Below are 16,635 nucleotides of genomic sequence, written 5' to 3'. Positions count from 1 at the left end.
TTACAAAGTGAATATGGAGTACAGTGTATACCTGATAGATGGAGTGGTCCTATTATCAAACAAAAAGTTTTAGCTAATACATTTTAGCACAGGTTCTCTTCATTTGTTCCTTCAGATGCTCTTTTATTTGCTGTTGCCTCCAGTGGTCGCAAGATGTTTTTCATGAAAAGACAAGAAGATTGCACCTGCACTCGTTACTGAGGCAAAAGGCTTAAAAAGCAGAGGAGGTCTGATATTTTTCAAGAGCAACTTAGCATTGGCCTAATTATATTCTCATTAACGTCAACAGTCCTTCCTCTCTGGTCAATGCACACTTCCCTTTGGGGTTCTTGCTCTAGCAGCCTAGCCATGCCTGTGGATTTCAGTGGCACCTGGAACCTCACAAGCAGTGACAACTTTGAGGGTTACATGCTGGCTTTGGGTATTGACTTTGCAACTCACAAGATAGCAAAAATACTGAAGCCACAGAAGATGATTGAACAGGAAGGCAATTCATTCTCCATCCAAACCACCAGCACTTTCAGAAGTTACTTTGTCCAGTTCAAAATTGGAGAGGAGTTTGAGGAAGACAATAAAGGCCTAGATCATAGAAAATGCAAGAGTATAGTAACCTGGGACAATGACAAGCTTGTTTGTGTCCAGACTGGAGACAAGAAGAACAGGGGCTGGACTCATTGGATTGAAGGAGATCAGCTATATCTGGAGCTCCGCTGTGAGGACCAAGTATGCACACAGGTTTACAAGAGAGCTTGACTTAGTCCCCCCTTGACTGACACTTGAAAAGCACATCTGTACAGAGCAGACCTCATGGAACTTATTTCTTTATGTACATGGATTTCTACATAATAGCTCTAGGTCAACACTAAGCATTCTTTGATCAGGCATATCTATCTTTTTTTGTACTTGCTCAATCTGTATTCTGATCAGGAGAAGATGTAAGGTGCTTGCACTAGTGTTGCAGTTCTGCTCTTGTTAATAAACACTTGAAAACAAAGCAAAAAACCAAACAAAAAAAAAAAGACGCCAACAGTAAAATGCAAACTTACTTCAACAGGAACCGTTAGGCCAATACTGATTGCTCTTGGAAACCCCATCCATCATCTTTTTTCCCCCTTAAAGGTCATTTTCCTGTCACAGTCCTGACCAGTCCACCTTATTTACCTTTACCAGCTTTCAGTTTCTCAGAATGAATACAGAATTTGTATCTTCAATTCCATTAACTTTACTAATCTGCAATGATCTCGTGCATTTGCAACAGGCTTCTCTTCAAATTCAAAGGCATCGAAGCGGGGTGGGATAGAGCTAATCCAAAGATTTTGATGCTCAGCAGGTAACTTGCAGTGCACTACTTGCTCCACTAACTTGCCTGTTCTGTTTTCAGTTTTTATCATGATAACACCTGGTGTTGGTTTGCTGCAAATTGAGGGTGTAGTGTTCTCCTTGGGGCCTTTGCTTCACTGCTGAGCAGCATGCATTCTGAAATTGTTTCACTGTGAATTTTGGGAAACTAGGCGGGTTCAAATATTTTTTTTAAATCACATATTTCAGCTGGCTCTGCCCTATACTTTGTTTCTGGACAGGCGCATGCCATTTTCAGCTTGTCTGCCAGCACGGACCAACAATGTCTGTGCTGCTATGGTGGCAAGTGCAAATACGCAGAGGCTGCTTGGGCTATATTACAGCAGTCAAACCTGGATGAATTCAGCACTGGACTTCTGTTGTCACAATACCAAGCAGCAGGAAGACACTCTGCAGCAGTGGGAGCAAGATGAGGAAACCAGCGTGGGTTGGTGGGAAAGGATTGTTCTGCAAACCTGGGAGGACCAGCAGTGGCAAAAGAACTTCAGGAGGGGGAGAGCTACCTTTTTTTAGGGCTGTGCAGAATGGAGCTGCAGCAACAACATACTAACATGTGGTGCCCCATACCTATGGATAAGTGGGTCACCATGTGGAAGCCGGCAACCCCAGTCTGGAGCCAACCGATTTAGTGTGAGGAGATCAACTGCTGGGGCCATTCTCATGCAGGTGTGCTATGCCATTGATAAGGTGCTGTCTAACTGAATCATAAAGCTGTAATGGGACAACTGATGGAACTCCTGTGCCTCTCTTTTAACACCCCTGCTCCCTGCCACCTGAGCACTGAATTTATACACAGAATGGGGTATTTCTCCATGATGTTGCAAGAGCTGGTTGGTCACCATGGCAGGTTTATAGACATAAATGCAAGGTGGTCTGGCAGGATTCATGATGCTAGGATCTTCTGAAACTTGGTACTATTTAGATGAATGGAGAAAGGACTGTTTGCCGCCCTGGAGCACCCTGGACACTAATGGGGTGGATGTTGGTCTGGTTACTCTGGGAGACAACCGTATTCCCTGATGCCCTGGCTAATGAAGCTATTCACAAGCCACTTAGTTAAAATATTCCTTCCCTTTGTCCATTGCCTGAATAGCTGCAGAATAGTGGTCAAGTGTGCATTTGGCCATTTGAAAGGCAAATTGTGCTACTTTTGGAGCAAGCTGGAAGTTACAGAAAAAATGTCCCAACCCTTATAACTACATGTTGTGTTCTGCATATTTGTGAGAGCAAAGGAGAAAGCCTTAATGATGGGTGGGACGCAGAGGTGATGAGGACTTGCTCAGTAATTCAAGCAGTCAGGTAGGCATTCTGTGGGAAATGCTAACACTCAGGGGAATGTTGTCAGGGATACCTCTTGTTCATATTTTGAGGCTCATGCCTGAATGTTAGCCTGTGTGCTGCAGTGTTAAGAACATAAAAACAGCCATAGTGGGTCAGACCAAAGGTCCATCTAGCCCCATATTCTGTCTTCAGACAGTGGCCAATGTCAGGAGCCCCAGAGGGAATGAACAGAACTGGTAATCATCAAGTGATCCATTCCCTGTCACTCATTCCCAGCTTCTGGCAAACAGAGGCTAGGGACACCATCCCTACCCATCCTGTCTAATAGGTCCATCAATGGCTATCCTCCATGAATTTTTCTAGTTCTTTTTTGAACCCTGTTATAGTCTTGGGCTTTACAACATCCTCTGGCAAAAAGTTCCACAGGTTGACTGTGTGAAGAAATACTTCCTTTTGTTTGTTTTAAATCTGCTACCTATTAGTTTAATTTGGTGACCCCTAGTTCTCGTGTTATGAGAAGGAGTAAACAACACTTCCTTATTTACTTTCTCCACACCAGTCATTATTTTATAGACCTCTATCATATCCCCCTTAGTTGTCTCTTTTCCAAGCTGAAATATATAAAAGATGATACCAAACTGAAAGGAGTTGCAAGCACTTTGGAAGACAGGATTAGAATTCAAAATGACAAACTGGAGAAACGGTCTGAAATTCAATAAGGACAAATGCAAAGTACTCCACTTGGGAAGAAATGAATTGCACAAATACAGGTTGAGAAATGATTTTGTAGGAAGGAGTACTGCAAAAAAGGATCTTGGAGTTCTAGTAGATCACATATCAAATATGAGTCAACAATGTAATACTGTTGCAAAGTCCAGAGGACAGCAACAAAAATTATTAAAGGTCTAGAAAATACGACAGATGAGGAAAGATTGAAAACAATTGGTCTGTTTAGTCTGGAGAAGAGAAGACTGATTGGGGACATAATAAAGGTCTTCAAGTATGAAAAGGTTGTCATAAAGAGGAGTGTGTGTGATAAATTGTTCTTCTTATCCACTGAGGACAGGAAAGTAGTAATGGGATTAAATTGCAGCAAGGGAGGTTTAGGTTAGACCTTAGGAAAAACTTCCTAACTGTTGAGATAGTTAAGCACTAGAACAAGTTACCTAGGGAGGTTGTGGAATCTCAGTCATTGGAAGTTTTTAAGAACAAGTTAGACAAACACCTTGTTAGTTAATAGTCCTACTTCAGTGCAGGGAACTGGACTAGATGACCTATCAAGGTCCCTACCAGTTCTAAATTTCTATTATTTTTAGCAGTGGGGTATTGTGTATGGTGTTGGAAGGGGAATATTCCCTGTATACTTCTGAAAATCTTGAGTCTTGTTTCATTTTTATTTAAAGAAATGTATGAGTGAAATGCAATGAATTATACTGGATGCTTGTAAGTGGTTTTTATTTTGAAAGAACAATAAAAAACAAAAAGAAAATTATGGAACCAATACAAAAATAATATTTTTTGTATTTGCAAATAAGTTTAACTAAGCAATCTATTAACTAACCAACCATAAACAAACCTTTAATGAATGAAACAGTGCAAACAAAACTGAAAGTGCAACAGTAAGAACATTGAAAATAAACAACTTTTTGTGGAGAGTGGAAGGGCAATGTTAAATTAACAGGTGTGTATGCAACTTCCTTCTGGCTCTTCTTGTCCACATAAGCTCTGGTGTTGAGTGCCCTGGCTCAAAATTGTCAGGGGCATTGCAGGGGTCAAAAGAGCTGGGTTCCCAGATGCCAGTGTTCTCGGTGCCCAAAGATTGGTTCTGATGCAGCAATGTCTGCTGGTAGCAGTTGCAAAGGTATAGCAGGGAGAAGTTGCTGCTGGTCCCAGTACCCAGTATAGTCCAGGGGCTGAAGGAGAAAGGTGGATCCCAGATTACAGGTTGTGAGGGCCCACTGATGGAGCAGAAGCATGTTTTGGAGAAAAGCATTCTGGCTCAAGATGGCATCCATGAGTTGCCTCTGTATCTCACTGTCTTTTTTCCTGCTCTCCTTTGCCATGGTGATGGTGTCCTTGGCCACAGCCACACTGTCTCTGGCCACTGCAACACTTTGTTTAAGGACTGCCATGATATTCTGGGACAGCTGCATTTCTTTCCCCCTCTGGGACCTGAGGAACAGTCTCCACTTCTCAGCCAGTCTGGTTTCCCTTTGGGATTTTGCCATGAATTCTGAAAACAGCCCATTCCGAGTCTTTCTTTTTCACTCCTTCAGGTTGGCCAGTCTGTAGAGGCCCTGTTCTTGGTGGTATGGCTGTTGCAGGTGTTGTGGCTGTAGGAGTATGAACAAAAAAATCAATCCCTTATTGTTCATATTTCAGCCAAGACATGATAGATAGCTAGATAGATAGAAACTATCTATCTGACTTTTCCTTCTTGAGACTCTTTCCTTCTTGGGGGACTCTCAGAGATGGTAAGTGGTCTGCATGTTAAGAGGGTGCTGGATGCACTGTATATGCAGTTCAGATGGGATGCGGTGGCTGGAATGATGTTCCTGTTTTGATTTTGAAGTTCTGTTTGTGGCTGTGTTCCGAAGCTGCTTCTGTGGTGCCAGAAGAGGTTATGAGGGGCATTGGGGATGAGCTGGATAGCAATCATCTCTATATCCCCCTTTAGGCTGTCCTGACTGTCTGTGATGTTATGCTGAAGTGGGTGATTAGGAGGCAGAGAATGGTTTTATTCAAAAAGACAAAGGACAGATCAGCAAGATACTCTGTGATGTTATTCACCAGGATGGTCCCCCCCAGAAATGCTGCAGGATTGGAAGGGGTTTGCAAGCTGTGGTGGGGAAAAGGGCATGCAGCTATTTCCTAGAACGTGCAAAACAAAACTGAGCAATTTCTCAGTCTTGAGTTCTGTGATATCTCCCCTGAAAAGATGGAGACACTGCAGAGATTGCCAGCTAGAATGCATGGCAGCTAGAATACATGTTACAGGGCATGGAAAAATCATGGAGCAGGTCCTCAAAGAATCAATCCTGAAGCACTTGCGTGAGAGGAAAGTGATCAGGAACAGCCAGCATGGATTCACCAAGGGAAGGTCATGCCTGACTAATCTACTCGCCTTTTATGATGAGATTACTGGTTCTGTGGATGAAGGGAAAGCAGTGGATGTATTGTTTCTTGACTTTAGCAAAGCTTTTGACACGGTCTCCCACAGTATTCTTGTCAGCAAGTTAAGGAAGTATGGGCTGGAAGAATGCACTATAAGGTGGGTAGAAAGCTGGCTAGATTGTCGGGCTCAACGGGTAGTGGGAATGGCTCCATATCTAGTTGGCAGCCGGTATCAAGTGGAGTGCCCCAAGGGTCGGTCCTGGGGCCGGTTTTGTTCAATATCTTCATAAATGATCTGGAGGATGGTGTGGATTGCACTCTCAGCAAATTTGCGGATGATACTAAACTGGGAGGAGTGGTAGATACGCTGGTGGGGAGGGATAGGATACAGAAGGACCTAGACAAATTGGAGGATTGGGCCAAAAGAAATCTGATGAGGTTCAATAAGGATAAGTGCAGGGTCCTGCACTTAGGACGGAAGAACCCAATGCACAGCTACAGACTAGGGACCGAATGGCTAGGCAGCAGTTCTGCGGAAAAGGACCTAGGGACGACAGTGGACGAGAAGCTGGATATGAGTCAGCAGTGTGCCCTTGTTGCCAAGAAGGCCAATGGCATTTTGGGATGTATAAGTAGGGGCATAGCGAGCAGATCGAGGGACGTGATCGTTCCCCTCTATTCGACATTGGTGAGGCCTCATCTGGAGTACTGTGTCCAGTTTTGGGCCCCACACTTCAAGAAGGATGTGGATAAATTGGAGAGAGTCCAGCGAAGGGCAACAAAAATGATTAGGGGTCTGGAACACATGACTTATGAGGAGAGGCTGAGGGAGCTGGGATTGTTTAGCCTGCAGAAGAGAAGAATGAGGGGGGATTTGATAGCTGCTTTCAACTACCTGAAAGGGGGTTCCAAAGAGGATGGCTCTAGACTGTTCTCAATGGTAGCAGATGACAGAACGAGGAGTAATGGTCTCAAGCTGCAGTGGGGGAGGTTTAGATTGGATATTCGGAAAAACTTTTTCACTAAGAGGGTGGCGAAACACTGGAATGCGTTACCTAGGGAGGTGGTAGAATCTCCTTCCTTAGAGGTTTTTAAGGTCAGGCTTGACATAGCCCTGGCTGGGATGATTTAACTGGGAATTGGTCCTGCTTCGAGCAGGGGGTTGGACTAGATGACCTTCTGGGGTCCCTTCCAACCCTTATATTCTATGATTCTATTTGTACCTCGGCTAGGAGCAGTATTGTTCTTGCCTTTACGGGGCAGGCAATGCCAATTTATAACTCATATTAACTATGAACCCTCCCAAACTTTTTTTTTCTATAACCAGTGGCTTAATAAACTGTTGCATTTTGCACAACTGAATGCTTTTGTTATTCAAATATGCCATGGGGATTGGCACAGACCATGGCTATGCCATGATTGCAGTCACAATGTTGAAAGGTGGTGGGCGAGGGGGGAATGACAATAGGTAACTGGTGTATGACCCATCACAATTTAGCAAGAGGCATTGCAGTTTTAATCAAGACAATCTATCAAAGAAATGTTAATTAGGCTAGCAGTCCCCAACTCATTCAACTTTGTATTGATAAGAATCAAAGAACAGTTGATAAGTGTATTTGTCTGTGTTTGCCTATATCAGGGGTGGGCAAACCATGGCTCCCGAGCCACATGCAGCTTTTTTGCAGTTAAAGTGTGGCTTGTGGAGCTCCCCACATCCTCCCTTATTTTTTGCCTGCCAGACGGGGGGCAGGGAGCTTTTGGGCTTTTGCCCTGTGGCAGGGTGGTTGGGCTAGGAGCTTCTGCCCCACAGGGAGCGGGGGTCTTGGAGCTTCAGCCCCATGGGACAGGCCTCTCTGGGCTGGGGCTTCAGCAGAAGTGGGGCTAAAGCCCTGTTAGGTAGCTCCCACGTGGCTGAAACCCAGAGCCTGGGCAAGCACATCCCATCTCCCGAACTTCTGAAGATTGTCCTATGCAGCTCAGAGGGTCAGTAAGTTTGGCCACCCCGACCTATATCTTGTTAGAAGTTTACCAATGTAACCCAATTAGCTTTTATTAGGTAACTTCTTTTCTTGTCTTAATTGCCTCACATTATATATATGACTGTGTTCTGTTAACCTTAAGATCAAAAATGAGAGATACTGCAGGAACCTAATAATATTAGCAACATTGTCTTCTGCTTAACTATCTCTGTTATAATGGAGGACTGGCTAATTGCCTTATGTAACTGAGTAACTAGTTTACTTGTAAAAAGAAAAGGAGTACTTGTGGCACCTTAGAGACTAACAAATTTGTGCCACAAGTACTCCTTTTCTTTTTGCGGATACAGACTAACACGGCTGCTACTCTGAAACCTAGTTTACTTGTGTATGCATAGGAAATAGAAGATTAACTTCAAAGCAAAAGTCTACAAACTATCTACATTGCCTATTCTTTCTTGGAAAGCCCTGCTGTGGTGATTTCTGTGAGGAGGCTTGTCAGTCTGCTAGAGAGCTAAAAATACTGGACCTTGGGCATGATCCTTTCGTTTCTAGTCTGCTGAACTTTGAATAGGGAAAGTTTAAGTTGTGGGACTGAGCTCTTCAAAAAGGTTATTTGGCATACCCTAGAAAATGCATGAAAAGTCTCTAACAGACTTTACATCTAAGCTGCCTTTAGATTCTGACCTTTTGGGATATTTCCAGAGAGACCTTTACAGTCAGCAGATATATCATCACTGCTATTATCCTGATCTATGAACACTGAAAATCACTTATGTTCGAGTCCTTGACCATTCAATATCTCTCTTCTTTTCTTAATAAATCTTTAGTTAGTTTACGAAGGATTGGCTGACGGCGTGATATTTGGGTAAGATCTGAAATATATATATTGACCTGAGGGTAAGTGTCTTCCAGTCTGCCCAAGTGTGGCATTCTCAGTGTGGCCCATCCAGGCACCTGATCACAGAGGGTGTGGGGGGGAAGCTTTGCTGGTCAGGCCAGATGTGAAAAAAGGGAAAGGAAACAAGGTAGATGCCGTGGTCCTATAAATGGTCAGTAGGCATGGCTTTGGCTTGTTGCGGAGACTGATTGCCTGGGAAAAGCAGTTGCATTTTGGAAACATGTTTGGGCGGGCAGAATGGACAAAGTGCGCCAAGGGTGGGAGGCGAGGAGTGGATCCTCAGAAGGGTGTGTTGTTTACTTCTGTGTACACGGACTGTGGCCATGAGACCCCCCGAATCAAAGCCAGAATGGGAGCATAGCACAATAATAAATGGTAAAGATAGGTACTTGCATGCCGAAGTTCCCTCTAAGGGTCTGTTGTTTTGGTCTCAGCCTGGGTTTCTGAGACTTAGACTTAGCTGATGCAGAGTAGGTATCAGGGCCTGTGAAGCAGGACTAAGGTTGGCTTTCCAGCTGAACCCTCATCAGGGTCTTGAGTCCCAAAGAGATCCTGGCTCTCAGGAGACAGCTTCTCCCTGCATCCTCATACTCATCCTCCAATGGGTTTGCCAGTCAGCCTTGATTGCAGGCAAGTGTGCGCAGCAACATCCAATTGGTGTCTCAGATGGATTGTGCAATAAAGGTGTAGAATCTTGTCCATTTTTTTTAATAAACTGGACAAGTCACATGTCCCCTGATGGAATGTCTCCTTTTGTCTCCCATTTCAGTGTAGCTTTTCCTGAGCAGCTTGCTCTTTATCTGGCACGGATCAGCATCCCAGTCATGACCTTGCACACACTTCTGCTTTGCAATGTCCACAGAAATCTTTATTTCAGTTGCTGGTCTCAAGAGCTTCCTGACCAGATGCTTCTTTCCAGATGTCAATGAGATAAATCTAGGATCTCGGTATAGCTCTAAGAGGCTATGTGAGGCATGTTCCATTCTGGAGTGGTATTGGTTTGTGTTGCAAGACACACTGAGATCCTGGAATATATGGGCAAAATCTTGCTCCACACCAGCCTTTAAAGAAGGGAATGGTTGTCCTAGGAACTTGATAGCAGAGCAGGGAGGGCACCCAGGTAAATGGACAGGTGGTTGACCTGCAAAGCACTGTTAGAGAGCCATTGGAAGCATGCAAAAAGTGATCCGCAGAAATTGCATCCACATGAATAATAGTCTGAACTAATTCAATTAGAAACAAACCTAGTCCACTTTGCAAGAGTTCACTATCAATGCAGAGTTAGTGCACAACGATGGATTGGATCATCTGTACACAAGAATTTTCAAACTGAATTAACTCGATTTGATTCAGTTTAAGACCCTCATATAGATAAGCCTCAACTGCCTATGTGCTGTGTTATTTAAAATTAATCTAGAAGGTTCTTGTGGGTTTCCTACTGATACGTATATTTGATTTAAAGGGATGACTAAGGAAAGCAGACACATATCCATACTATTGCTGTGCATGGAATCTTCAAATATGAACTTAATTAGCACTCTTGAACTACATGTACAATTCTTGCAGGCCTCTAGAATTAGAATCATCGTCCTCTATTACATGGGATCAGAACTACATAATTAACTACATATCATAGGCCTTATATAACTAAGAGAGAGTCTTTATAAAGGTAGTTATGAATTTTAGCCCCATTGCTACCATGAAGTTCCTAGTGGCCAGAATGCAAACCATGTTGACGTCTATGATGTTTTACAGGGTCATAGATTTGTTATAATATTAATTTAACAAGCTACAATTTAGTAAACATTTACAAGGGTGCAATACTCAGAATACTGCCCATTCATGCCTAGATGTCAACCACAAGTACGATAAAATCCCTCATTTTTCTTCTTCATTATACATATACATTTCTTTTGACATCACAGAGAGCATACAGTGCAGTAGCTAGGGAAGTGTAGGAGGAACAAACTGATGTAATTCTCTTCATAGATAGATTGTTCTATAAAACAACCACCACTGCAGGGAAAAAAGGACTTACCTGGATCTGTGTAAAATAAATATTAAAAAAAATACTCCAATTTTTGTAAAATTTTACTTTTTTTTTTTTTTGCTGTTGTACATTATATGCCAGAAAAATTGAGAAGGAATACACTAAAGATTGCCTAGAAATTGCTTATAAAATAACATATCTTCTCATTTATTTGTTCACGAATCCTGAATTATTATAGATAGTTCAAACAGATTTTTCTCCATTATATAGCTTACGAATGAACTGTAAATAGCATTGCATTACATAATTAAAGTTACTCAGTGCAAAATGCAGGAAAATGCATATGATAGATCATTGCATTCAGGTGTAACTACATACTTCATAACTCAGGCAAAGTGTAGATTTTGGTAAATATATGAAACTTTTCAATCTGTTCAAGTAGAACCAAAGTGGAAAATACATTATTGTTGAGGCTTTGTATATAAAATTACTGAATGGAGAAATGCATTTTGTTAATACTCTGATTTACTTTTACAGAGAAAACAGCCTTGAGTACTGCCAAAGAGAAACCAGAATTACCTCAATACATTTGTTTTCCCATGATGGAGGGAACTTGAAATGAAAGATGTGAAGATTTCAACTAGTTAAGCTAATCAGCAGTAGACTGAATAATTTACAAACCACATAACTGATAAAGTTGATAATACTGTACAATTATTTACATTTTTATTACTTTTGATAGTTGTCTTTTTTATTTTCCTATCTTTGGGATACACTGTGTTCAGCATTGAATATTAAATACAATATAGAAGCCTGAGCTTTTAAATTGCTTTTGTAACATTTACTGTATCTTTCCAATTTAAAGGCAGGTTGCCTGCAGATATGTAAAAGATATATCTTCATTCAAAAGACAAAGACATATTTAAATAATACGTTGGTAATATCTTGGTCATTCTAGTATGGTGGCATAAGACTGTGCTTATTATTATAGGGAGTAGTGGTAGTAACCCCTATAATTTAGGATGAGTAACTCTATTATTACAAAAGATTCTTGTAATTTTTTAGAAGAAACTGTAAAGCCTCTATCGTTTATAGTAGGATTTTGAAAATCAACACTGGAAAAGCCTTCAGGCTAAAGAAATACCTGTTGTTATCATTCCATAAAATTCTGTTCAGGTCTTCCTGGACCTATAAAGTGTTGAAAGTTACTCTTCCCCTTCACTTAGTTGCATTTCTCAGGAAAATGTTGGTAGTTTGACAAAATAGAAACTGAACGTGAACGTTCTACAGAGCTGGCTCCACCCATCCTGCGGCTGCAGCACTGCACAGTGATCTGGGACTGTCTGGGAGCTGCCAGAGTAGCTGCAGCAGGCGCATAGGGATTTGTGGGGAAAAAGCCAGACTGGGCCTGACCCCCTCCCAAAACTAGCACATGGCCCCAGCATCCCATCCATCCCACATTGAACAGGACAGGACATTTTTGACCAGTTACATTTTTGCATATTCACAGAAATACAAACTCGACCAGTTGCCTACATTTGGAACCCCTTTTTGAACTAAAAGCCTCTGTCTCAAGTGATGCTGGCAAATGTATGAAAAATTTTCCAAACTTAGCCCTCAATTTAGACATCTACATCTATATTTGACTTCAGTAGGCGCTATGGATACTCATCACCTTTGAATTTCTGGCAATGTCTTTAGCTGACTAAATATGGATTTAGGATCCTAACTTGAGATGCCTCTGCCTGAAAATTTGAGCCTATAATCTCTCTTGGGAGGAATCTAATAAAATCGGAAGACTGAATGCTGAGAAGTTGCTAGTAGTGCCTAAACATTTTTGTTAGGGGTGCTGAGCACCTATTTTATTGACAATATTATTACTATTTTATATGACTAGCATTCTCATAAGTGGAGATGCCCATGTTCTGCAACAAGCTGCTGTCTGCCATAAGCTATGTCTACATTTACACCCCCACTGCATCTGTACTGCATCTGCTACTCCTGTAACGCTTCAGTGTAGACACTATGCTAGCAGTAGGGGTTCTCCAATCAGCGTAGGTAAGTCACTTCCCCGCGAGATGGTAGCGAGGTTGAAGTAAGAATTCTTCCATCAGCCTAACATGGTCTACACCAGGGGTTATGTCTGCATAGTTAAGTCTCTCAAGGGTATGGATTTTCACATCCCTGAGAGATGTTGCTATGCCAGTGTAAATTCCCAGCATAGACCAGCCCTCAGCCTACACTCACATATGAAAAACACAGTGTAGGGTTCACTGGTTGGATACAGAGATTATGCATTCAAAAAAGTTTGCCCTTTGGTAATCATAGTACATGAGGGTAGATCCATCCCCATCATCGTATCCACTCATTATACTCCACACCTGAACATAGCCATTATATGGACAACATACCCCCATAGCTCAATGTCTGTACTTTGACCGGTTAAACTCTTACCGCCAATTGGGGAGGTTGCAGATTATGTATTCCTTACGCCACCCATTCCTAAACCAAATTTCGCACCCCTTGATAATCTGTACCTTATTCCCTGATAACCAGAAACTTCTATGCTTAATCTCTGTACCGATTTCTTTTTACTTCAACATTATCTTAATAAAATTATTACCTCTTCGTGCTGTGTGACTGGAGAAAGAGTAGGGAACTACGTTGGCAAACACAACCAAGTATGCTCAGATTAGCATAACATAGTTTATGGTCCTAAAAATAAAAGCTGCATTCAGAATCTGAGCTGTTTGCAAATGAGCAAGTAGTATAATGCTCCCAAATCCATGTTACAGTATATCACAGTGCAGTAGAAAAATGATAGATAAAAAATATCAAGCCAGATTTTAGAGCTGAGCACATGAGTTTCCCAAAGCTTTAGGCTTTATTTATTTAATTAAATGTGCTCAGTGTAGTAATCCATTGCTGAACCACACAATAAATGTGAATTACAATCATATTAATTGTGATAGTATTACATTGTTAGCCATATAGAGAACAGTACAGTGTTTGTACTTGTGGATGTTTCTTCAGCATGTATGTTGTAGATCAGTGGTTCTCAAACTTTAGTACTGTGACCCCTTTCACATAGCAAGCCTCTGAGTGTGACCCCCACCCCTATACATTAAAAACACATTTTTATATATTTAACACCATTATAAATGCTGGAGGCAAAGCGGGTTTGGGATGGAGGCTGACAGTTCGTGACCCCGCCATGTAACAACCTCATGACCCCCTAAGGCATCTGGCCTCCAGTTTAAGAACACCTATTGTAGATAGCGCAAAGTTCTCTAATGAATGTGAATCCTGTGGCTTCAACCACATTAGTGAAAGAGATTGTTTGCCTTAGGATGAATGCTACTGAATCCTGACTGATATTAGTGGAGTACAGCAAGTTTCACCAGAGACTCCAGTTTTCATTTATGCAGAGATTTTGGTTACAGATGCAATCTTAGCAGCACTCTCCTAGGGACAGAAGTCATAGATCCCCTTTTGGGTTTCTGCAAAATACTTAACATAATAGAATTGGAGTACAAAAAACTAACAACAGGACAAGAAGAGATTTAATTTTCTGTATAAAATTCTATTTAACAACCATGAAGTCCCAGTGTCTTAACCTCTCTCCAGACCCTTCAATTATCTTTGTTTCTGCTACTGTCAACTTTAATTGTTGTGAAAAGGTGCTAACGTCATACATACGACTAATGTTTCAACACTCAGAATGTAACTCACTCCAAAAAGAATTAAAGTTACCAAATGCAGTAGCCACACCTAATCATAAGGGGATTGAATGGGTTAAAGCATTTTCCTGTCTCTGCATGAGGACTCAAACCTTTTCTGAGGTTCTTTTGTACTGCAGAATAAGTTCTCAGGCAAAGTTTTTGATACCATGAGGAATAAAGCAAGCAACCTTGTACTGGGGCATTCCCTAGGTAAACAGCTGCTTAAGCAGTGTCATAAATATAAAGGGAAGGGTAAACCCCTTTAAAATCCCTCCTGGCCAGAGGAAAAATCCTCTCCCCTGTAACGGGTTAAGAAGCTAAAGGTAACCTCACTGGCACCTGACCAAAATGACCAATGAGGAGACAAGATACTTTCAAAAGCTGGGAGGAGGGAGAGACACAAAGGGTCTGTGTCTGTCTGTATGCTTTTTTTTCCGGGAATAGAACAGGAATGGAGTCTTAGAACTTTTAGTAAGTAATCTAGCTAGGTATGTGTTAGATTATGATTTCTTTAAATGGCTGAGAAAAGAACTGTGCTGAATAGAATGACTATTCCTGTCTGTGTGTCTTTTTTGTAACTTAAGGTTTTGCCTAGAGGGATTGTCTATGTTTTGAATCTAATTACCCTGTAAGGTATCTACCATCCTGATTTTACAGAGGGGATTTCTTTACTTCTATTAAAAGTCTTCTTGTAAGAAAATTGAATGCTTTTTCATTGTTCTCAGATCCAAGGGTTTGGGTCTGTGGTCACCTATGCAAATTGGTGAGGATTTTTACCAAACCTTTCCCAGGAAGTGGGGTGCAAGGGTTGGGAGGATTTTTGGGGAAAGACGTGTCCAAACTACATTTCCCAGTAAACCCAGTTAAAGTTTGGTGGTGGCAGTGGAGATCCAGGGACAAAGGATAAAATTAATTTGTACCTTGGGGAAGTTTTAACCTAAGTTGGTGAAAGTAAGCTTAGGAGGTTTTCATGCAGGTCCCCACATCTGTACCCTAGAGTTCAGAGTGGGGGAGGAACCTTGACAAGCGGAAAAAGGGAATAGTGTGTTGTCAAGAGAATCCAGAAGAGACAAACTAAAAAAAGAGATGCTTCTTCCTGAGAGAGCAGTGATACCTTAGCAGAGGTTTCTGCAAAACACAGTGGCCTGAATTCAGTTTGTTACCACATCTGTTCACCCTTGTGCAGATTTTGTACAGAACCAAATTACACTAGCAAATACCTTGACATTTCTCTTCCCATGGGAAACTCAAATGCTGCCAAAGCCCCAAACTCTGCTTCTGCCTCGGAAAAGGGCAACGACATATCTGATTACTTCAGATTTTATGATTTGGTAATTCTGTTTATTTCAAGGGAATGATGACACTTGCACAAATGGCTGTTCACTTGTCCCTCTAAGGGCTTGTCTACAATGGCAAGTTTTGTAGCCAAAAATTGCCTTTTGGTGACAAAACAGCAATATTGTACACACTTCAATGGGACTTTTGTTGAAAAAAACCCCCCAGTTTTGGTGACAAAAAACTTCCACCCCATGAAAGACTTTTGTCTTTTCCCGTCCCTTTATTGTCGACAAACAACCAGTGTAGACACCGCTCCTTTTTCCCCCCCGATTTTATTTGCTTCCAGAAAGTGTCCCACAATTCCCATGCTGCCGCTCAGGTCAGCAGTTTGAACTCCGCTGCCCTGCAGCCAACCGGCCCCTCCCCCTTGCAAGCCCCGGGAATTTTAAATCTCATTTCCTGCTTGATGGCTTCCCATGTGAGCTTCCCAGAGGATCTTCCCAGGTCAGCACAGCTGGCTATCGCACCAAACGTGCTCCCGCTTGGACCACCGCTGAGCTGTTGGATCTGATCAGTATACGGGGAAAGGAGTCTGTTCAGTGGCAGATGTGATTGACCTGTAGGCACTGGGACACATATGGGCAAATTTCTTGAGGCTTGTGCGAAAAGGGCTATGATCGGGACACACAGCAGTGCAGAGCGAAGATAAAGGAGCTGAGGCAGGCGTACCATAAGGAGTGGGAGGCGAACCATCGCTCCGGCGGTGCATCTAAGACCTGCTGCTTCTATAAAAGGAGCTGAATGCTATCCTCAGTGGTGACCCCAACTCCATCACCGATAGCCCCGTGGATACTTCGCAGGCAGCAAAAAGAGTGGGTAACCTAGAGGCTGAAATTCTGGATGAAGAAGTAGAGCTAGAAGAGGATGTGGAGCTCCCAGTGGGGTTGCCCAGAGAGGCAGGCAGCCAGGAACTTCTGTCCACTCCAGAAGTGCTCAACAGGGAGCAGGAAGCAG

General features: G+C 42.2%; 1 protein-coding gene across 1 annotated transcript; it reads left to right on the top strand.

Annotated features, from left to right (window-relative positions):
* Positions 1-348: 348 nt before the first annotated feature.
* On the top strand, positions 349-753 carry LOC125635655 (retinoid-binding protein 7-like). The gene has a single exon (XM_048847615.1). The coding sequence runs from the start codon at positions 349-351 to the stop codon at positions 751-753; it is 405 nt and encodes a 134-aa protein (XP_048703572.1).
* The last annotated feature ends 15,882 nt before the right edge of the window (positions 754-16,635 follow it).

The sequence above is a fragment of the Caretta caretta genome, chromosome 4, assembly GCF_965140235.1.
Source record: "Caretta caretta isolate rCarCar2 chromosome 4, rCarCar1.hap1, whole genome shotgun sequence".
NCBI classification, from domain to species: domain Eukaryota; kingdom Metazoa; phylum Chordata; order Testudines; family Cheloniidae; genus Caretta; species Caretta caretta.
The sequence above is the reverse complement of the archived record's forward strand: the minus strand, read 5'-3'. Positions and strand labels throughout refer to the sequence as shown.